At 66.0% G+C, this 21,569-nt stretch overlaps 1 protein-coding gene across 1 annotated transcript; it reads right to left on the reverse strand.

The window, feature by feature from the left end:
• Positions 1-852: 852 nt before the first annotated feature.
• ZBTB16 (zinc finger and BTB domain containing 16) lies at positions 853-21,558 on the reverse strand. The gene is made up of 6 exons (XM_088540245.1): positions 20,439-21,558; positions 12,285-12,382; positions 8,043-8,129; positions 2,029-2,199; positions 1,283-1,450; positions 853-1,192 (listed from the first exon to the last, which is right to left on the reverse strand). The coding sequence occupies exons 1-6, from the start codon at positions 21,491-21,493 to the stop codon at positions 963-965; spliced, it is 1,809 nt and encodes a 602-aa protein (XP_088396371.1). The 5' UTR covers positions 21,494-21,558; the 3' UTR covers positions 853-962.
• Between the last annotated feature and the right edge of the window lie 11 nt (positions 21,559-21,569).

Raw genomic sequence — 21,569 nt, forward strand, 5'->3', positions numbered from 1 at the left:
AACTGTGCTTCGCGACCGCAACACAACCCCAAACCCAAACTCAAGAGGTAGCTTTCAGAGTCAACAATCCGGGCCCTGCCGCGCAGAGGCCGCGCAAAGAAACACCCATTTGGTAAAGGTGACGCTCGCGCGGGGCCACCGCCCCGAGCGCCAAAAAGCAACACGCCCCCCGCCCCCCCAAATCAACAAAAGCTCATGAGGTCACAAAAAAAACGAGGTAATTTCAAGTAAAATGTGCTAAACGCAGGAAACTTCAAACAACCGCGGAAAAACAAACACGAAGGCAAAACCACGAAGCGAAGCCACCTCTCTGCACCCGCCGCGGGCTCCTCGCGCTCGGCGCTGCGCAAAAAACTCTCCGGCATCCTGCACGCGCCCCACAAAAGGCTAAAGGGAGCGCGCGGGGGACGGACGGGGCGCGCGGAGCGTCGCGGGCTGCGGACGGGCCCCGCGCGCCCGCCCCGTCGCCGCCGCGCGGGGCCGCGTGCTCTCGGACAGACCGGCACGTGGCACGGGTGCGGAAACAGCCTTTATTGGAGCCGCGCGAGCGCCGGGGCCGGCAGCGCCCCGGGCGCCAGCTCCCGCGCGCGGCACCGCGCCGCCGCGTCCGCCGAGCTTCCCCGTGCCCGGCAGGGACGGGAACGGGGAGGAAAAGGAGGAATTTCAGCCTCGCCGATGCGCCGCTCCTCGCCAGCCCGGCGCGCGGTGCGAGCGGCCCGCGCCGCGTGGGGACTCCCCGTGCCGGCAGCGCGCCCGCCGCGGGGGACGCGCCGCGCCGCGGGACGCGCAGCCCTGCTCGCTCGCCCCGTGCAGCCGGGATGCGCGCCCAAGCGCGCGGCTGCAAAGAGAGACCGGGCAGGGCCGCCCGGCCGCCCCGCAGCAGGTCCTGGTAACGGCAACTAAGGAGAAGCGACACACGAGGCGGTGGAGGAGGCGCGCGTGGCCCCGCGCGCCCGCGCCCCTCACACGTAGCACAGGTACAGGTAGGTCTTCTCTATGCGCCAGTCGGTGGGGATCTCCTCGGGCTTGTGGCCCTTCATGTGCTTCTGCATGGCCGAGAGGCTGGGGCAGTACTCGAGGCAGATGGTGCACTGGTAGGGCGAGGCGCCGTTGTGCGTGCGCAGGTGCTTGATCATGGCCGAGTAGTCCCGCGAGCGCTGGTGGCACAGCTTGCACTCGAAGGGCTTCTCGCCTGCGCGCAAACACGGCGGGCGCCGCGTGAGCGCGCGGGGCGCCCGCGCGGGCCGGGGCCGGCGGAGCGGGGCCGCCGGGCGGCACGTACCTGTGTGCACGCGGTAGTGGGTCTCGAGCTGGTGCTTGAGGCTGAACTTCTTGCCGCAGCCGTTGCACTCGTAGGGCTTCTCGCCGGTGTGGATGCGCTTGTGGCCCTTGAGCGTGCTCTCGTCGCGGAAGCAGCTGCCGCAGAACTCGCACTCGTACGGGTGGTCGCCTGCAAGGAAGCGCGTCGGGATGCACGCGGGGCGCCCGGACGCCGGGGCCCACGGCCCGGCACCGCGGGGCCTCGCAGGGCGCGCGCGCAAGGTGAGGGCTCCAGCGCCTTATTTATTACAGCACTGAAGGCAAGGACAATAAAGATAGATTGATCGTGCAGGACTTTGCTCATGAATATTTAAATATTACTGATTTGTCTTGTCACTGTAATTACAATTTCTCGGCGCTGCATATCCTACACGCGCAGTCCGTGGTAAAGAATGGCCAACTGTATTTCACTTGTCCTCCTGCAGATGTGCGGAGCTGCCAAGCGTGTAATGTTCCCCGCATTTCATACATTTTCCTCAGCTGTGAAGGCTTAAGTCATCCACAATGACCTACGTTTTTTCATTATCCCCATGTCAAACTGCACTCGTGCCTGGGCATAAATTGTCCTTCTCGTTATATACTCACATGCCTGCGCTTTCACTTCCTCTCCACAATGATATTTTACTCCCTGCCGGCCCGCTCCGCGCACGCGGCCGCGCCGCGTGAATGCGGGTCCCTCCCGGCGGTGCCGCGCCGCGCGCGCCGTACCTGTGTGCGAGCGCAGGTGCCTCTTGAGCGCCGTGTGGCTGGGGAAGGTGCGGTTGCACTCGCTGCAGATGTAGCTGCGCACCCCGGCGTGCACCTCCATGTGCTGCTGCAGCGCCGCCTGCGTCTGGAAGCGCTTCCCGCACAGCAGGCAGAACACGGCCATGTCCGTCCCTGCGGGAGAGCACAAGCCGCGCTGGCCTCCTGCGCCGCGGGGCCCGGCCGCCCGCGCGAGGCCGACGGCACCGCTGAACGCGTCGGCTGAGTTTAGCTGCCCGCCCCAGATTGCGTTTCGCTCGCCCATTAAGCAAAGCAACGCGAGCTTCTCGGAGACGCTCGAGTGTGAGGGCTGTGGAAATAAAATTATCCAGAACATGCCATTAGCAGCTCATTAGCAGCGGCGGCATGTTCCAGGTAGCCAACAACGGGCGCCGCCTCGAAGACAACCGATAGAACAGGGGCGCCGCCAATGCGGCGCTGGACGCACCGCGCCGCTCAGCGCGCCGCGGGCAGGACGCACGGAGGGCTCGGGGCCGCACTGCCGCGGGAGCGGGATGAGCGCGCGGGACCCGCGCGGTGCCCCCCACGCAGCCGCGCGCCCCCGCGGACAAACCGCGCGCCGGGAGCGCGGGGCGGCGCGGCGCAAATCCCGCGAGGTATGCGGCGCCGGCCGGCGCTTTCAGCGCGCCAGCAGGCCGGGTCAAAGGTGGCGGGGCCGGGCCCCCGCGCCGCGGCCAGCTGCGCGCCGGCCGCCCCGGCCCGCGGGATGCCGGCCCCGCTAAGCCCGCGCTAAGCGGCGCCCGCTGCGGCGGCCAACAATGGGCTCCCGCGGGGCGGCCGCCGCACAAAGCCGCCGGCCCGGCGCGCGGGCCCGGAACAAATCCTCCGTGGCACCGCGGGGCCCTCATTTGTGAAACTAATTGGCCCCCGATGGAAAGCGCCGGGGCCGCCCGCGCGCGGGGATGCGCCCGGCTCCGTGCCGCGGGCACCGGCGCGGGCAGCGCGTCCGGCGCGTGCGGCGGCCTGGCAGCGCGCCAGCGCCCGGCCACCGGCGCGCGGGGTGACGCGGGGACTCGAGCGTGGCCGAGCCCCGTGTACCCGCCGCGGAGCCCCGGCCCCGGGAGCAAAAATCGCCCCGGATCAACACGCGGCGGCGGCCACGGAGAGACGGCCGGATTTATGCATTTCCCTGACGTTTTAATGGTTTCGGCCCTTCTTTGGGAAGATGATTACAAATTAAGCAGCATTTAAACGCTTTTTACTGTCAGCGCTGCGGCGGGGGCCATTCATTTCCACGGTAACGCGGCGAGCGGCCGCGCCGCGGGGCCCGCGCTACTGTACGCCGCACAATGCCCGGGAGCCGCCATTAATTTCGCAGGACATTCAAAAGCAAATTAAAATATAAAAAGCTGCGGGCACAAAGGTAGGCACCGGGAGAGAGGGCAGCGCAGGTCAAGCTCGCGGAGCGGAGCCGCGCGGCACCTGGGCCCGCACGGGGACCCGGCGCGGACGGCGGCGACGGCGACGGCTCCGCAGCGCAGACCGGCATGTCCCATGTGCGACCGGCGGGATAAAAGCGCCACGTCCCCTTTAAAAGGAAATATAATTTACAGTGTGCAGCCAGGCGGCCCATAGTTTCAATCTCGTTTACTACAGAGAAAACTCTGCGAGCTGTTCTCTATCCCACAAATCCGATTTAATCAGACAAGCCAGCCAGCGTGGCTTGAAGTAAAAACGGATAATTAGTAAACAGAGAGCTCCTTCAGTGCTTCATTGGCATTCGAGCCGGGCGAGTGTGTCGCATTTAAAATGCAGTCTGATGAAGTTTACAAAATCAAACCATTTGTTACTCCTATTGAAGAGGCTTCGGGCCACTTGCAATTAAATTGGAATTAGTGCTCGGAATGAGATACAGCAAATTCATACTAAAAAGGGAGCTGACTTTGAGACGTTTGACTTCGGGTCCCGCCGCCGCGTGGGCACAGGGGCGCAGGTGGCAGGGCCGGCTCGATCCCGCGGCGCCGTGTGGCCGTGGGGCTGGTCCTGGTTCGTCCCGCATGGACCCACGTGCCGCCCCGGGGCGCTCCGTACGGGACGGCGCCCCGCGCTCGCCTCGCCGCCCGCCCCCGGAGGCGCCCGGAGCCGCGGCGCGCGCGCCGGCGCGCTAATTAACGCCTTCGGAGGCGGCGAGCGCTCCCGAGGGGGCATTTGTTTGATTATTATTATTTACTCGCAGATCCCGCGGCTTTCTGCCCAAGCGCGAGCAATACGGCAAATTAATTCCTAAAAGGCGCCGCGAGCGGAGGAGCAGGAGGAAGAGGAGCGGCGGCGGGAGGAAGGCGCCGCTCCGGCGAGGCGGCCGCGCGGGAGGGAGGCCGGCCGTGCCGCGCCGTGCCGTGCCGCGCCGTGCCGCGCCGCGTGATTTATTCCGAGGGCCATCTGGCCGCGGGAACAATGCGGAGCCGCGGCTCAGTGACCCGGCGCATTCGTCACAGCGCGCGGGCGACCCCTCCGGCCTCCCGCGCCGCGGCCCGGCCGCGGCACCGCAACAGGCGCCGCGCGGCCTCGCGGCACCGCGCGCGGGGACGAGGGCAGGGAGGCGCCTCGAGTTCGCATTCCCATCACCGAATTTAGTGCTTTTCTCCCGCAATGATTTGTGTCGCTTTTTCATTTTTACAGTCTCTACAGCAGCCAGATGCTACCGCCTCGGGCCACAATAATAAAAACCTACTGCAGCCATGAGTTACAGAACAAAAACGAAACGCGCGCTTGACAGAAGTTAATATCTCAATTTAAGAGCGCTGCTTCGCTAATGATCCTTTGATATGTGTTTATTTAGAAAGGTCTGATCTTGACCTTGAAAGCAAACGAAAGGCCCCGCTCTTTATGAGAGGGGAGAAAGCCGTTATTTATAGAATGGCTTTGTGTCAATCACGGCGGCCGCGCTCCCGCTCCCGGGCGCCTCGGTTCCGCGGGGCCGGAGCGCATCCCGGCGGCGCGCGGCCTCGCGCTCCCGATGCCCCAGGCTCCTTTGTGCGCGGCCCCGCGGGATTAGGGACCTTCCCAGGAAAAGCGCCGCCGCTTGAGAGTCCGACGGGGGAAGGACAGAGAGGGGGGAAAGAAAAGGTCTCCCCCAATTTTCCTTCTTTTTTTTTTTTTTAAAGAAAAAAGTAGAGGCCGGAGCGGCCGGACACAAAAGTAACTGTTAAGGTAAGTTAAACCTTGTCAAGATGAACTTTCCTGCTACTTTTAATTAAAAGTTCTTTAGAATTAAAAAGGACACTATTCAGAGCGGGCTGAAAAAAAATTTCATTGACACCAGCCCGCCCCCCTCCCCTTTTTCCCAAGGAAAAGAAAAAGCTGTTTTTGTGTCCCTGCTCCCCCGGCCCTCACTGTACAAAAGGAAGCGGATTTGCAGCAAGACACATGAGATGACCCCCTGACCCCAAACTGCTGAAAAGTCCTCAATGGCATAAATACCAGATAATCAATCACATACCAGGAGGGCCGCTCCCCTGCCCTCGCCCCCGCGCCGCCGTTCGCGGCCATGCTGTAAGTGGACACCGGCGCTGCCGCCGCGCGCCCGCGCGCTGCCGGGGGCCCCTCGCGGCATTCCTGCCCGGGCCCGCGCGCGTCCTCGTGCCGCGCGGCAACGGCGGCACCGGCACCGCGTGGGGGGAGCCGCGCGGCCACTAAATTTGATAATGCTTTTGTTTGCGGGTCAGGGGTTAAATATGTTCACGCTAATCCCCTTCATCTAGAGTTAACGGACAAGGAAGGTTCCTCTGTCGCTGGGCGCGAGGGCCTTTCTCATGGCACTCCACACGGTGTTTGCACAGCACAAGGAGACGCAGCGCGCGGGCCGCGCGGGCACGGGCGCCCCGTTCACGTGGTTGCGGCGAGGCCGGCGGGCACGCGAGCCCCGGCGCCGCCAACGGCACCTCCGCGCGCGCGGGGCGCTTTGAAGTCCGCCCGCTTTTTGTTTCCGCGCAATTTGGAGGCTACAAAAAGGAGCGACTCGCGAGGCCGCGAGATTCCCGCTTGCAGGAATGCGCGCCCCGACTCGGATTTCAAGCACTGTCACAGAACATTACTGTCACACAAAGGGGCTCTGTGCCGCACAGCCGAGGGCCGCGCGCTCGCCGCTTCCCAAGGGAGCAGCCCGCGGGGACGCCCCGCGCTCGCAGCCCGGGCAGGAGAGCAGCGCGCTGCGCGTGGAGCCGGGGTGGCAGGGCCGGCTCATCCCGCCGGGAGCATTCCCGGAGCTTCTGCACGCGCGTCGGGGCCTTTTCCAAGGAGCAGGCTGGAAGGAGACGCGAGGGCGCAACCCCGTGCACGTGCATGGGCACCAATGCCGCTCAGTCACGGCCGCCCGTTTATTGGCGGCTGCTGCAGACGCCGTCAAGGCTCCCTCACCAACAGCCCGGCACGTGGCCGGGGCGTTTGTTCCATGGAAACAACCGCCCGCCTCTCCGCGCCACGTCCCCTCTGCCCACCCTGGCAAACAGCCCGTCGGGCACCGCGGCGCGGTGAGGGCTCCCTGCACCGCGCGGTGCTGCCCGGCCCGGCTCACGGCGCCGGAATGAATGGATTGCCGTTAAACACGCTTAATGCTGCAGGACATTATCTCCGTCTATGGAAAAAAACCGCTATCTGATAGGATTGCGCCCATCAGCTTAATCAAGCTGCGCTCCTCCAGCTCTCTGGAGTCCCGTGAAGCGGTAATAGAAAGTCATAGGCAGCCGCAGAAGATTTTATATCTGTTTCATTAAGGCAGCGCGCGGCGGCGCCCGCGCGTGGGGCCGGCGCGGAGGCGGCTGCGCGCGGCCGCGGGTACCTGCGCGGCGCTCCGCGGCGCCCGCGCCTCCCTCCGCCGCCGCACCACTGTTTTGAATCTCTAAAATAATGTGACAAGTTAATGATGGCACAATTATCTAAATGTTTAACAGACATGTTATCTAAGTGAATCGGATTGCGATTCCATCCCGCTGACAATAAACATCAATGGCAGAGCAGAAAGTGATAGGCAAATTATCGCAAACCCTGCAATTTCAATGCTATTAAATTTGGAGGAATAACAGCCCCGAGGCCTGTAAACTCTGAGTAAAATAGACCCTTGTGTTTGTCCAACTATTAAATCAAAATGCTACCAACAGACCAGGAAAGGAAAGGGGGGGGTGGAGAAAAAAAAACAGGAGATTTATGGCTTTTCAATGTTCGGTTACACATTGGTTTCATTACCGGCCGCGTGCCGGTGGCGGCACCCAGCGCGGGCGGCCGCGGACGGGGGGCGGCGCGCGGGCAGGACGGCGCGGGGCAGCGAGGGGGCTCCCCGCAGCGCCGGCGCTCGCCCCAACGGCTCCGCGCGCTGGGAGGAAACCCAGAGCTTCCTTCCTGCGGCGAGAGCAGAGCGGGAGGCGCGGGGACGCACGGGGCCCCTCCGTGCCGCTCATCGCCGGAGCTTCCCCGCGCACGACGCCGGAGAGGCCGAGCGGGGCCCGCCGGGACGGGCCGCGGCGCCCCGGGCTGCCCCCGGCTCGCATGGGCTGCCCGTCACGGCCAACGCGGTGTCCAGCGCGCAGGCAATTACCCGCAGATTTATGAACTGGGGCCCGGCCAGCAGCGTTGGCAGATCAGGTGACGTGGCCGAGCTATTGCTGTCCAGTGATGCAGCAGTTTTTATTTCTGATCGGTCATTAAGCCGCCGGCATCAACTGCCCGCGCTGCCGTGCCAAGCGGCCCCGCGTCAGGTTCCCACCTCGCCGCTCGAGGTGGGCCATTTAGGCCGAGTTTTCTTTCAGCCCTCGCAGGGTTAGGGCAGGAGGCTGCAGCAATCTGCACGTTCTCTAATGCAATGCAAGCAGCGGGCAGCGTTGGGCACAGGGCAAACCAGGAGCAGGCAGATTGCTGGAGCCGCAGGATGGCCCTGCGGGAATGGGGGCAACTTGGCTAACAGGGAAGCCACGAGCAGGCCCGGCGGCGGGAGGCTCCCGCGGGCGCGACGGAGCGGGACCTACCGGTGTGCGTCTGCCGGTGCGCGTCCAGGGCGTCTTCCTTGGAGAACTGCGCGCCGCACTGGTCGCACACGAACGCCTTGGCGCCCGCTGCAAGGCAAGGGAGAGGCTCGTTAGCGGGCAGCTCGTTAGCGGGCACCCCCGCGAGCCCCAAGCAGGACAGCGGGACGTGCCCCCATGGCCGCCGCGCTCCGAGCCCTGCTCCTTCCCGACGGGAGCGCGCCGGAGCCGGCGGCAGCGAGCGGCACCCGCAGACCGCGCACGGGGCGCGCTGCAAACGGGGCATCGGCACAAGGAAGGGGACGAGCGCTTGGCTGCCCAGGCACTGCCGCAGCGGGCAGCCCCCTACCTAATCCCCGTGTTGTGTTAGCTCCCAATAACAGTGTTGCGCCGCGGCACGCTATTGACACCCGCGCGCTCCTGCGCACCGGGAGCAGCTCGCCGGCGAGAAAATAAATATTTGCTTTTTACAAAATCATTAGAGATCCGTGAGCTCCAGCGTGGTGGTGCCGGCCGGCCTGCGGCCGCCGCGGCAGTGCCCACGGGCGCGCTCGGCGCTTCTCGGAAGCCGCTGCCGCTATCGCCGTGCGCCACGCAGGTCGCCGGTGCTGCTCGCACCGCGCAAAAACAGGATGTCTAGCAGCAGATAAGGAGCTCGCAGATAAAAATAGATTAACAATGCACGCGCCCCGGGCTCGCGCTGCCGGGACAGCGCCGCGTGCGCCGCCAGATCGCGGCGCTTGATTCCTCGGCTGCGCGGAGGAGGCGGCGCGCGGAGGTGCCCGAGCGGGCGCCGGGCACCGCGGCGCCGCGTTCCCGTGCCCGGGACAACGGCTGGAGCAGAGGGGCTGCCTCGCACCCCTATGTCCCCCCACGGCCTGGGCGCCGAGACGGGGCGCTCCAGGAAGCGCCTTCGCCTTTAAATCCTCCTCGTGCCGGCCGCCCCACGGGCAGAAAGATTTGGCAGCAGTGAAATTAAAAGTGATAAATTTTCTCGCCAAGCTGTGATCGATAATAGAGGTCTCATCTGTTAATCAATAAGACAGTCTGCCTGTTTGCCGTGCGCGCGCCGCGCCTCGCCGCAGAGGCGGCCGGCGCGCGGTGCCCGCGCCGCGGTGCCACGCGCGGTGCCGCCGGCAGGAGCCGCGGCCGCAGCGCCGGCACGGCGCGCTCGCCAGCATCCCCGGCGGGAGGAGGCGAAACATTCCTCGCGATTTTAAAATAAACATCTTGGCTGTTCCGATGAGATATGCACGCGCGGTTACATAAGGAAGTACAGCGTGTACCAAAACAGCGTCCCCAAAAAAGCACGAGCTGTCAGAACAATGCGTCCCGGCGCGGGGCACTCTGCAGCCCGCCCCGCCGTACAGTTTTATTTACAGTACCTCTTATCAGCGAGGGAACAGCGCGCGGCTGCCAATTTCCAAAGGCCGGCACTGCGTGTTCCCTCGCTCGAGTGGCCGCGCGCGGGCGGGCGGGCGCCGCGCGTCACGGCGCGGCCAGCGCCGGCGCTCCTGCCCCGCGCGCTCCCTCGCTCGCGCGCCCGCGGCCGCTCCGAGGTTAATTTTACTACGTGAGTCACCGGGAAAAATGTCAGGCAGCATCGCGGCTTATTATAACCGGCTTGGCGAAAGCGCTCGCTTGTTTACCGAGAGCAGCGGAGCCTGCGCGCAGAGAGACGCGCTCTGCGGGGCCCTCGCGCCGCTGCTGCCGCCGGCCTCCTCTCCCCCTTCCCCTGAGCCCCTTTCGAGCTCTCGCCGTTCACCTGCCCCAGCGCAGCCGAAACCGCCACCTCCCAGCACCACGGCATGAGAAACGGGGAGAAACGGGGAGAAATGGGGAGAATCGTCCTGCCGAGGCGGACGCCCCGTCCCTGAGCCGCCCCGCGGCGCCCAGGGCCCGTGGGGACACCCGTGACACCGGCCCCATCACGGCCCTTCCCCGCCGCGGCGAGCGCCCCGCGCCGGCATCGCCCGGAGAGGGGGAGCGCGGAACAACCCGGACGGAAAGCGCCGCCGAGGAAATTTATGCACTGTCGTCGCTCCGCTACCTAATTAATTCAGTAATTTCACAAACAATTTTATTTATGTTCCATTTACCACATCAAAAGTGCAAAGAGGAATAAAAAAAAAAAAAACAACCCGCCGAGATGCTACACTAATACCTCGAGGCACCTATTTCCAATCAGCAAAGGGAATAAAAGGGGCGAAGGAGCCGCGCGCGGCCGCTGCCTCCCCGGCCACCGGCTCGCGGGGAGTGAAAACAGCCGCGGCCTCCGCGAGCGCCTTCCCGGCTGCCGAAAACAGCGCTTGTCAAAAAAAACAAATCCATAATGGCCCGAGGCTCCTCTCCAATCTATTTTCTGCTCAGCTGGTTTTAAATGAAGTTATTATGAGTCATTAAAACACCCGCAAGCCTGTGGAAGTCAGCCAATTACAATTTTAAATTTAGCCCGTTCCCTACCCCATTCTCTTGTTTTCTGCCGTTGCCCGCATCAAGGCGCCTTTCCCGCTGGATTATTAGTATTGTTATTACTATTGCCCCGCGCCCGGGCACGGCGGCAGCGCCCGCTCCGCTCGCTCCGCGCGCCCTTCGCGCCGGGATGGCGGGAAGCGCAGAGGGAAGCGCAGAGGGAAGCGCAGAGGGAAGCGGAGGCCGGAGCCCGGCACACGGGCAGACCCCTCGCACCGCGCGGGCACCGGGAACGGGGCGGCCGGCGCTCCGCACCCCCGGGCCCGGCCCTGTTACATAACCCCGGTCCCGTCCGCCCCGAGCGCCGGCCTTTCCGACAGGCTCCTCTCCGAGAGGAAAAAATGACAAATGCGGCCCCGAACGCGGCCGCCCGTGTTCTGCTCAGAAAGCACACAGTGTACTATACAGCCCATAAAACTCCAAACAGCCTCCAGACACTTCTGCAATCGTCCTCCATCAAAACACTTTGTCTTGCATACAAAAATAAGCTCCCGCGCCGCGCGGAATACCAAATCAGCCCATTACAGTAGGCGCAGGCTGCTCCTTAGCAACGAGGGGGCTTTAAAGCCGCGATGCTCTACAGGAAACAAAATCTGTCAAGCCTGTTGGGCAAATGATAAACATTAGCAGTATTAAAAAACACAAAAGCCAGGGAAATGGTGCGCGCGCGGCGCGGGGGGGCCGTCGGTGCCCGGGCCCGGGTCCCCGTGCGCCCAGGTACGGGGGGACGGCACCGGCCCCGCGGCCGCCGCGGGCTCCGGCCGGCGGCCAGAACGGGAGCTCGCGGCGCAGCGCGCGGCGCGGGGGGGCCGGGGGCGCTGTATTTTTCATCAGCCAGTGTATAATTTATAAACAGCATTAAACAGTTTTTGTTTTCCTTTTCCCCCGCTCCGGTGTCTGAGGGCTGGCCGGCAGTCAAGCCTGCATTAATTTCTGCTTTGGGTACAGTGTGTTCTTGGATGCACATCTGCGAGTGATCATAAACTCTCTGGAATGCTGGCAGAACATCCAGACCTGCCGGCAAGCCGGTGACATCACTCTGGGAATAAGTTTGGGAGGGCGGCCAGCGCGGGGGAAGGGCGCGCGGGGAGGCGCGGACGGCCGCGCTCGGTCCCCTCCGGTGCCGCCTGTCCCCCTCGGGCGGCCGCGGGGACGAGGCCACCGCGGTTCGCGCGGGCTCAGCCCGGCTCGTCCCCGCGCCGCGCAGGGTGTAAGGTCCGCGGCGCTCGTCCCCGCGGGGCCGTTCGCTGGGAAGCGGCGCTGCCTTCCCCAGGCTTGGCGCGGCGCGCACTGTACATACTGTACCCGCAGCGCTGGCGCGCGGCCAGGGCCGCCACAACAAACACCGGCCGCGCGCGGGGCCAGCGAGCAGGGCCCTGCGCGGCCCCGGCGCTGCCCGCGCTCCTGCCCTATCTGTCTAATTAAGGGGCCTGCATAATCTGGAGCTGGTAGCTGGATTCATTAGGATCCCTAATTCCGCAGGAGTTCTGCTCATGGCAGGGAGCAGCGGCGGGCACGCGAGCGGCGCGGAGCGAAGGAGGCGGCAGCGCCGGCCTCGCCGCGGCATTGGGGCGCACCCGGCGTGGAATGACGAGCACCACGCGGCACGTGGAGCTGGTTATTGCAAGCCGCTTAGCCCAGATACCGTTCCCCAGTGACAGCATTGCAAACAAGCAGGGGAAGCCAACGCGGGTGCCGGCACCGGGACGGCGCTCGCAGCGCGCGCAGGACCCGCGAGCCGGGCCCGGCCCCTCCGCGCGCGCCCGCACCTACCTGAGTGAGCCAGTAAGTGCATCCGCAGGCGCAGGCTGTCCAGAAAGCGCTTCCCGCACAGCTCGCATCCGTACGTCTTCATGGCGCTGTGCAGCTTCCTGCGGGGCAGAGGGACACGGGTGAGCGCGGCTGCCCGCGGCGCGCGGCTCCGGAGCGCGCCGGAGCGCCCAGCGCAACGCGGAGCGCACGACACGGAGCGGCGGGAGCCTCTGCAGCCCCGGGACGCAGAAAGGACGGCCGGAACCGGCGGGCAGAGCCTGAACTTCGCTGCGTAACGGAATTATTAGCAGAGCTTGTCCTGAGCTCCTGGTGTCAGAGCGTGGGATTAAGAGTCACGCACAAATCCAGGCCAAGAAGGTTTAGGCTCCGGAGGCTTTATCTGCCTTGCAAAAACAAATAACGCACAGGCCTCCGGATGGGGCCAACAAGGCACTAAACAAGCGCCAATCCCCCCGTTTGGCACTTGGAATGTCGGACGTGCCCGTGGCCGCCGCGCGGGGCCCTGCGCGACGGCGTCTCCGTCCTCCGCGGCCGATCGCGAGCGCCGGGAACCCGCAGAGGAGAGCGGCCCTCGCGCCCTGGCCTCGCCGCGCGCCACGGCAGGACCGCTGCCACCGAACGCGCGGCGGGAGCAACAGGTTTCCGCTCGTAGGAGCATCTTATCGCGCCCAATCTCATCCGGCCTCTTTCAGCAGGGTCTTAACGCGCTTTATCTGCCGGGCTCCTGCGAGCAAAATATGATTGAAAGGTTCTATTTCTGCCCGCTGGATTAAGGAGCCGGTGCCAAACGGCACAAAACCCCGGCAGATGTAAGCAAGGTATTAGAGCTGCGCGCGCCGCCGAGATCCGAGCGCCGCGATCGATACGCCTTGCTGCAGCTGGCCTGAAGTTCGCCTTCACAACCAGGGAACACGAGATAAGAACCTCCAAGCGTGTCCCTTCTCGGCCCAAACGGGAGGCCCAAAGGGCCAACGGGGCCCTGCTTTTCTGCCCGCTGTCCAAATTCGGGCGCAGGGAGTCGGCCTGGGAGCGAGCGGCGCTCGCGGCACGGAGAGCAGTGGGAAAGGGAAGCGCGACAGGCAGGGAGGAGGACACGGAGCGGCTCCCGGCGCCGGGAATCGCGGAGTGGGACAGCCCGGCCCGCGGGGCATTTCATTACTATTAAGTGCATCTTTTTCCCCTCAAATAGACCGAATGCAACGGTGAGGAAATTTGACAGAAAACTATTCGGAGCCATTTATTGCCTTAATACGCACCTTTGTCCAACAGGCAGTTTTGACAAGAGCGATAAATCCCAAATTTATGTCAACAGAGCATATGTTGAACACCTCATTTCTGAGCTAAAGCGGCATGCTGCCCCATAAATCACCGTTCTGTTTGAAATGAAAGCAGATTACGGGCCCGCGTTATTGAGCAGTTAGAGCTATAGTCGTATAAATCAGAACTTTTAACTCTAGGCGATCCGCGGCGCAATTAACCAAAGGGCACTTTGTCAGTGCCGGCTGCTGCGGGCCCGGTGAGGAAGAACCCACCGGAGCCGTGCACGGGGCAGCGCTCGGCACCACCTGCCCGGGGACCTGCTGCAGCCTCCTGCTTGCAGGAGGGAAGGGGCCCTTATTTCGGGAGGTAACGGGGTGACTCGGTGCAGCTGCGGCCCCGGCACCGAGCGGCACCTGGGTCTGCAGGCAGGACCCGAGCGCGGCACCTGGGTCCGCGAGCGCGGCCCTCCGCGCCGTGCCGAAGGTGACCACCCTCCTCAGTAGCAGCGCTATAAAAAGATTCGGGCTCTAAGTATTTCCTTTCCTATAAAATATTCATTGCAGCGCGCGAGAGCCAAGGAGCAGAAACCTCAAGCATTTCTAACTTTGTACTGCAGTAATAACAGAGTTTTATAGCCGGCCTTCTGATTTTATTTATACCGGGCTATAAATACGCCGCTCCGGCGGATATAGCGCCGGGGGCAGCTCCGCGGCCTGCTCGGGAGCGCGGTGCACGCGGCGGCGGCCGCGACGGCCCAGGCGCACGCGCTCATGAGCCCGAGCGAGGGGCAGATCGCAGCCTCGTCCAGGGTCTGCGCCCGCAGCCCTCCTGCCTCCCTGCGTCCGCATGAAAACCCATCCACGCGCTGACACGCGTTATCGAGAGCGGCCGAAACGGTCCTTGTGCTCCCGGGGCATCTGCTGACAGCGCCGTGCCGAAAACGCGGGGTTGCGCTGACCCTGCCCGCCGCGCTTGGCACCGCGCTTGTTTTGACTCGTAAGTTGAGCAAACATGACATGCGTGTCAGAGGTGTCAACGAGAATGGCAGGAACTTATTTTGCAAAACCCGAACTTTACACGGGGAAGCAAAGTGCCCTTAAAGCGGAATGCATCTGCCGCAGCAGCGCGGCGATTATTCCGATGTTTTGATTCCTAATTCAGAAATAATAAGCGGTTCAGGGAGTCCAAGTTTAAAAATACCCTACTCAGCTGCTCTCCCCAGCAGCACGTAGCCCGCTGGAGCTGGAGCCGCTCGCCGTGGCGCCGCTTCCTTGCCATGCGCTCACCCGGGTGTAGGGGCACAGCACGACGCATGCGGCAAGTGCACGGCCCTGTGCAACATCTATGGCACATGCATGGCCCTATGCAACATATACGGCGTGCGCATGGCCCTATGCAACGTCTCCAGCACGTGCACGGCCCCATACAGGGTCTGCATGCACGGCTGGCCGTTATTCCGTGGCCGCGTCCCCTGGGAGCAGCAGGTCGGGAAGGGAAAGCGGGAGCGCTCGCGCCTGCTGCCAAGCGGCAATCCAGATCCCGGGGATTTTTATAAGGCAATCAAATATGCAAGAGATTTCGCAAACTAATTTCAGGAACACACCTGGGGTCCTCTGATAATGTCGGTGGTGCCTGCACAGCGCAAGGATTAACATTTCATAGAGTCATGATTTCATCAGCCACTAAACTACAAAGGATTAATTAACAGCCAGGCAAGAGCTCCTGGGCTCCAAGTACAGTCTTAAGGAAAATATCTATCTCTGCTCGCCAGATGTCAGCGCACATCGGCGCGGCCGCTTTCAAGGAAGGCCCCGCGCGCGGCGTTCGCGGCTGGGCGCCGGGCGGCACGAGGCAGCGCGGGAGCGTGGCGAGACCCGGGCGCAGCGTCGGGGTGTACGAGCCATGGACCAGCAGCGTGGCCTGCCCGGGTGCCCGTATGCGTCCCCGCGCGCGTCCCCGCGTGCCCAGCGCGCCTGGGAGCAGCGCCCTCCCCTCCGTGCACAACAGGTTCCATGCAAATTCCCCGGCTTTTAAATTATGCTCTTAATGAAAGCAAATAAAGGCAGTTAAAAGGCAATTTGCTCAATTGGTGCTAATATTTACGCACAGCATGCGCAAGAAACGAGAGCGGAGGAGGCGCTTTTTCCCGCGGAAAAGTTTCGGCGGCGCCTGCTCGCCGGCCGGCGCGCGGCTCCGGGCACGGCGCGCGCCGCCTCGGGATGCCCCGGGACCCTGGCGCTTTCAAAGCGGGGCTGGCCCTGAATGAGAACTTGGTTTCTAATGGTTGGAAATATTTTGTACACTCTGCTGCTCCCTCTGTACCCCTTTGTCGGGGCCGCGGGCGCCGCGCTAAAGCGCGCACCAAAAGACCATCTGTAGGCACCGTCTTTACAGAGGGGTTTAAAGAGGGGGATGAATGAGCGCAGGAATTAATGAATGATAAAGCCGTATGGTCTCAGTCAGCCTCCTACGCCTCCGCGCCGCATTCAAACCCTCCCAGCCTTCTGCCACAAAGAGAGGTTTCTAAGCTACAAAAAGCAGGGGGGAGCGGAGAGTGCCTCTGTGTGTGTGTGTGTGTGCGCGAGCGGGTCCGGAACAACAGACCTGCCCCTCGCCGCCAACTTCCCAGCTGCTTCCGCGGCCGCGGCACCTCGGGGAACCGGCCCCAGTGCCCCACGGGGAGGCAGCGAGCGCGGGGCCCCGCGTGGGCACGCGAGCCCACGGTGACGAGGGACGCGCGGAAGGAGAGGGCAGAGCGGGCAGGAGCCGCCGTGCCGCCCGCCCCGCGCGCACCAGCGCGAGCACCGCGAACGTGGCCGGCACGGGCAGCGCGAGCACCACGGGCCTCCTCCCCCGGCCATTTGGTACGGATTAGAGGCCTCCATTAAAAGCTCGCAGACCTTAAAAGGCCCTAAGGGGCATTTTACGGAAGGGGTCGCGGCGAGGCTGCGCTCGGGGCTCGCCAGCGCGTCCGTTACAGGCGGCTCCGCGGAGCGCCCCGCGCGCCGGGCACGCGTGCGTGCAAACACCGGCGCTGCCTCCCGAGGCTGCCTCCCGAGGCCGCCCAAAAGCGCCAGCGAGCCAAGGAGCCGACGGCATCGCCCGCTCGCCCATCCCTACGGGCTCACGGGGTGCAGCGCGATGGCAGCGCCCGCGTCGGGTCCCGCTCGCGACCTCCCCGCTCGCCCGCGCCGGCCGCCCGGGAGCGCGGGCACAACGCGCACGCTCCCGCAACGCCGCTGGTATTTGAAAAGCTGTCATGTGTAAAGCGTTAGTGGTTTTGAAATTGCATTCTTGAGTTAATTAAATGGACAATCTTTCATACATAAAAAGTGAAAGAAAGCAATCGAAAGGCAGGCGGGGAGGAAGGGCGTGCGCGGAGCGGCGCGCTGCCCGCTCCCCTCGCGAGCGCCCGACCTTCGCTGAGGAAGGAGGCAAAGTTCAGCACGGACCGGAGGCGCGCTGGTCTGCCCGTAACTGCGGCCATGGGCCGCCCCGTCTCGCGGGACCCTCGCGAGCCGCGCGCATCGACCGCGGCGCTCCCGGGGCCGCGAGCCTCCGGAGCGCGGCCTCGGCAAACAGAGCATTGCTCAAGTGCTCGGCAGGCAGGTGTCATAAACAAGCAGGCACATGGCAAACATATTGATTCCCCGGCCCTTATCGCGCAGCAACCGGTGCTCAGTTACCAGGCTACTTTAATATGTAATTTACTGCGAGGAGGAGGGCTCGGCCGGCGGCGGCCGCGGGATTTACCGGAGGGGCGCGGGGACGGCGCGTGCACGTGCGCGGCAGCGTGCCCGCCGGCGCCGTTGGCTCTAGGGCTCGCTGGCTCCGCAGACTCCTCAGGGGGACCCTCTGCAGTGCCACGAGCTGCTCGGCGGGCGCGATTCGCCCCGTCTGCAACACGAGGGCCGTGTCCGCCTTGTCGCGCTGCTGGCCGCGCACGCGCGCGGGGCTGGACGAGCACGTGGGGACCTGCGGCAGCGCGAGGACGCGCAGGTGGCAGCGCCAACGGCCGTGCCCGGGCCCTGCCGCGGGTCCCGGCGCTGCAGCCGGTGCGGGCGCGCGCAGAACCCTCTGGGCGCAGCGCCTTTAAGCAGATCTTTCGGAATTTACAAGATAAATACTGGTAATTTGATTCTTATCTTCCTCAAATCCAATTCGCAGCCAATTCTGGGTAAAAGGACACTAATTACAGCCTACAGGGAAAGAAAAGGTAACCTATCAGCGGGAACACACTCGAAACGTTTACCAGGGGATGGGACGCGCACAAGTTAAACAGATTTCCAAGCCGCTCCTGCAAGGACAAGGCGTTGTTAGGTGCAGATTGCTCACTGCACCCTGCACCGGCGCTCGGGCTGCCCTGCAATGAGCGCCCGGGTTTGGCCGTGCGCGGGCACCGGGCACGACGCGGCAGCAGGAGGAGGAGGAGGCGGCTGCGCCCCGGTGTAACCGAGCGAGGGGAAGCGGGGGGCCGGCGCGCAGGGAGGGCCGCGGCGCCGGCAAACCGCAGCGAGCGGCTTCCGCGCGGCGGCCCCGGCCCGAGGGGGACGCGGCGCTGGCCTGCGAGCGAGCACGCGGGGCGCAGCAGCGCCCAAGGGGCCTAAGGGGGCCCTGCCGCCACCCCCGCGCGGGTGACGCGGAGGGACACGCGCGAGTGCGCAGGGATCGCCAGGAGCACTAGGGCCGCGGGTCGCCCCCGTTTCCTCGAGGCGCCGCGCTCGCACCTCCGCGGGCCGGCGGGGGAAGCGCTCTCGGCGGGGCGGTGTTTTCCACCCGCGGTTTCTGCCGCCTTTGTAGGTCACCGCAGCGGGTGCAGGTAGGAGCGCGCGCGCTCCCGGCGGGCAGCCCGGCGCGGCCAACAGGGCGCCAGCCACGCGGCGCCCGGATCAGGTCGACGGGACAGCAAGGGAGCGCACGGGCACCCCTTGGCAGCCCTAACCCACTGAGGATCATTACGGTGAAGACGACACGGTGCGCGTGGGCCTTCCCACGCTGCCCTTGCACGGGGACGGCCTCGACGTGAGGGCCACCGCGGCGAGCGCGGAGGGGCCGCGCGGGGGGAGCGTGACACGAGGCAGGGCCGCGCGATGGAAGAGGCTAATTTACACAGGAAGCGAGCACTTACCGGGCCCTTCATCCCAACACACAAAACCCTGGGCCGTATCTGGAAGCAATTACGGCCAGTTAACGTGATCTGCCTGCCACTAAAATTAACTGCAAACAGAAATATTTTTCACTTCGGCAACAGGAGATGCCCTGGCCCCGTGTTTCGCTGCCGGGAAATATTTCGTAATTACTCATTTAAAGTCCCTCTTGAAGCTGTCAAGGGGGGAAGAGGGGCGAAAAACAAAAAGGACAAGGAGGAAGGGGCAGCGCGCGGAGGAGCGGTGCGGCACCGCCACGGCAGGGCTGGCCCGGGAGGGAGGCGAGCAAGGGGCGCCGCTCTGCGCGCGCCGCGGCAGGAAGAGGCGCCCGATAGCATCAACGCCGCTGCCACCCGCTCTCCCATCGCCGTGCGCCGCGCTCGCCCACGCCGCAGGGGCCGGGCGCTGGAAACCGTTCCACACGCAGGGCGCGGGGCCGCGCGAGCCCCGGGCGCCGTGTGGAGATTCCGCGTGCCCCAAGCCCTGGTGCCCCGCGCAGCCCCGGAGCGCACGGGGTCAGCGCGCGGCCCGCGGCACGGCCCTCATTTCCGGCGCGGGGCGAGCGCTGCGGCCCGGCCGCCGCGCGCCCTGCTTCCCATTAGCCGCTCCGGGCGCCAGGTGCCACTAATAAGTGCGAAACTGGAGCTGCCCGCTCGTCTCCCGACCTCTGGAAACAATCACGGGCGGCGCGGGGCCCCCGGCCTCCGTGCGCCGGCCAACGCGCGCGCATGGAACGGAACGGAACGGAGCCGGCCGCCCCGCTGGCGCTGCTCGAGGCTGAGCGCGCGGAGGAGCGGGCGCTGCGGGGCCGCCTGCCCCGCACGGCGGCAGCCTCGCGGCACCAGCACGGCCAGCGCAGCCTCCCCCGCACACCGGCCTCCCCGCGCACCCTCGCCCCGCGCTCACGGGAGTCACGTTTGTCACACATTGCCTGGGGTCTCTGGCCACCGGCAGCCGCACAAGCGCCTGGCAAACACGCGGCTCCGGCTGCAAAGTTTGCGGCAGCGGCGCCCGCTCCGACGGCGAGCAGAGCGGCAAACTTTGGCGCTGGCTGCGCTGCTGGGGGCTGTGCGGAGCCGCGCGCTCGCTCCCACCACGCGGCTCGCCGAAGCGCGCCGCAGCCCCGCGTGCAGCGGAGGGAGCCCCGCGCGCCGCGCAGCCACCCGCGGCGAGCGGGGACGGAGCGCACGGCCGCCCCGCCGGGGGCCCTGCTGGCCTCGCACGGTGCCCCTGGCGCGCGGGGACAGCGCGCCCCGCTCCGCGTTAGCATTCGCGCCGGGCTCCCGCTGCGGCTCCGGCTGCATCACCGAGCCCGGCCGGAGCGGAGCCGCCGGCCCCTCCGGTGGCCGGGAGCTTCCCGTGCGGGACACACAAAGGGGAGCAGGGCTGCCCAGCCCCGCGCTGTCTTGCAGGCACGAGCGGCGCGGGGCGTTGGGGACAGCCTCGCCGCGCTCGGGGTACTTTGCGCGCACTGCACTAAGGCGCTCGCGGTGCCGGCGCGCTCCCCCGCACACCCGCTGGCCCCGCGCAGCGCGGCGGCTCCGGTGAGCGCTCCACCGCGGCGCTCCCTCCCGCGCGCTCCCCTTCCCCCGGCCGGTCCTCCCAAACCCGCTCCGACAGCCCGGCCGCGGAAAGGGAGGGCGAGCGGAAAGGACGGCGGCCGGGCACGCTCGCCAGCCGCACGCGCCCCACGACCCGCCGCGCGCCGCTCGGAGCGCGGCGCCCCGCGCCCTGCCCCGCCACTCACCGGTGCTGCTCCGCGGCGTCGCTGTCGGGCAGCTCGGCCCCGCAGGCGCCGCACGCGTCGCCCGCCGCGCGGCCCTCGGGCTTCATGCCCGCCGCCAGCTCGCCCAGCTTGCTGAAGAGCTCGCGCGGCAGGAAGGCCTGGGGCAGCAGCCCGCCGTAGGCGCCCAGGTCCACGGAGACGGCGAGCGCGGGCGGCACGTGCAGCGCGGGCGCCCCGGCGGGCGGCCCGCCGAGCGCAGAGTCGCTTTTGTGCTTGGGCAGCACGGCGTAGAGCGCGGGCGGCGCGGCCGCGGGCAGCCCCGCGGCGGCCTCGCCGGGCGCCTCGGCGCCCTCGTCGCGCCCGTAGTGCAGCCCGCGGGCGCTGGTGATGACGCTGCCGCGGGTCGGCGTGCCGGGGCCCTCCTTGGCGCGCTCGTCGGGCCGCTCGGCGCCCGGGGGACTGGCGCCGCCGGGCGCCTCGTCGCGCTGCGCGGCGGCGCCCTGCAGCAGCGACGGCCCGATGCTCATGAGGGTGTCCACGGCCGCCGCCGTGGGGCTCAGCGGCGCGGGCGCCGCGCTCGCCGCGGGGCTCTGCGCGCCGCCCGCGGCCTCGTGCGCGGCGGCGCCCGCGGGGCCGCCCGGCCGCCCGGCCTCGGCGGCGTCGGGCGCGGGCGCCTCGGCGTCGGGCTCGTCGGCCGCCTGGATGGTCTCGAGGATCTTGAGGCACTGCTCCTCCAGGTACTCGATCTCGAGGATCTCGGCGGCGTAGAGCAGGTCGTCGAGGTCCTCGACGCGCGCCTGCAGCGTGGCCGTGTAGGCGTACTCGAGGATCTGCTGGAAGGTCTTGGGCGAGAGGAAGTCGAGCGTGTAGTGCTGGCTGTTGCGGTGGAAGAGGATCTCGAACATCTTGCTGGTGCAGGCGAGCACGGTGCGGTGCGCGCGGAACTCCTGCCCGTCCACCAGGATGGCCACGTCGCACAGCGTGCCCGCCAGCCGCATCTGGTTGGCCTTGTGCAGCAGCCCCGCGGCGTGGCACGGGTTCTGCAGCTGCACCGAGCCCATCCTAGCGGCGTCCATGGCCGCTCCGCGCCGCGGGCCCACACAAAGGGCGGCGCGGGCGGCGGGGGGGCCCCGGCGGCGGCGCGGCGCGGCG

This window comes from Tinamus guttatus, unplaced genomic scaffold (genome assembly GCF_059628265.1).
Source record: "Tinamus guttatus ecotype Peru unplaced genomic scaffold, ASM5962826v1 Tinamus_guttatus_pri_ptg000057l, whole genome shotgun sequence".
Taxonomy (NCBI): Eukaryota; Metazoa; Chordata; class Aves; order Tinamiformes; family Tinamidae; genus Tinamus; species Tinamus guttatus.

Coding starts and splice junctions, on each gene's coding strand:
- ZBTB16 (XM_088540245.1), bottom strand. CDS start 21,493: ATGGACGCCGCTAGGATGGGCTCGGTGCAGCTGCAGAACCCGTGCCAC. Junction 8,130..12,284: donor GCACTTACTGGCTCACTCAG/GTAGGTGCGGGC, acceptor CTTGCCTTGCAG/CGGGCGCCAAGGCGTTCGTG. Junction 1,193..1,282: donor CCACTACCGCGTGCACACAG/GTACGTGCCGCC, acceptor GTTTGCGCGCAG/GCGAGAAGCCCTTCGAGTGC.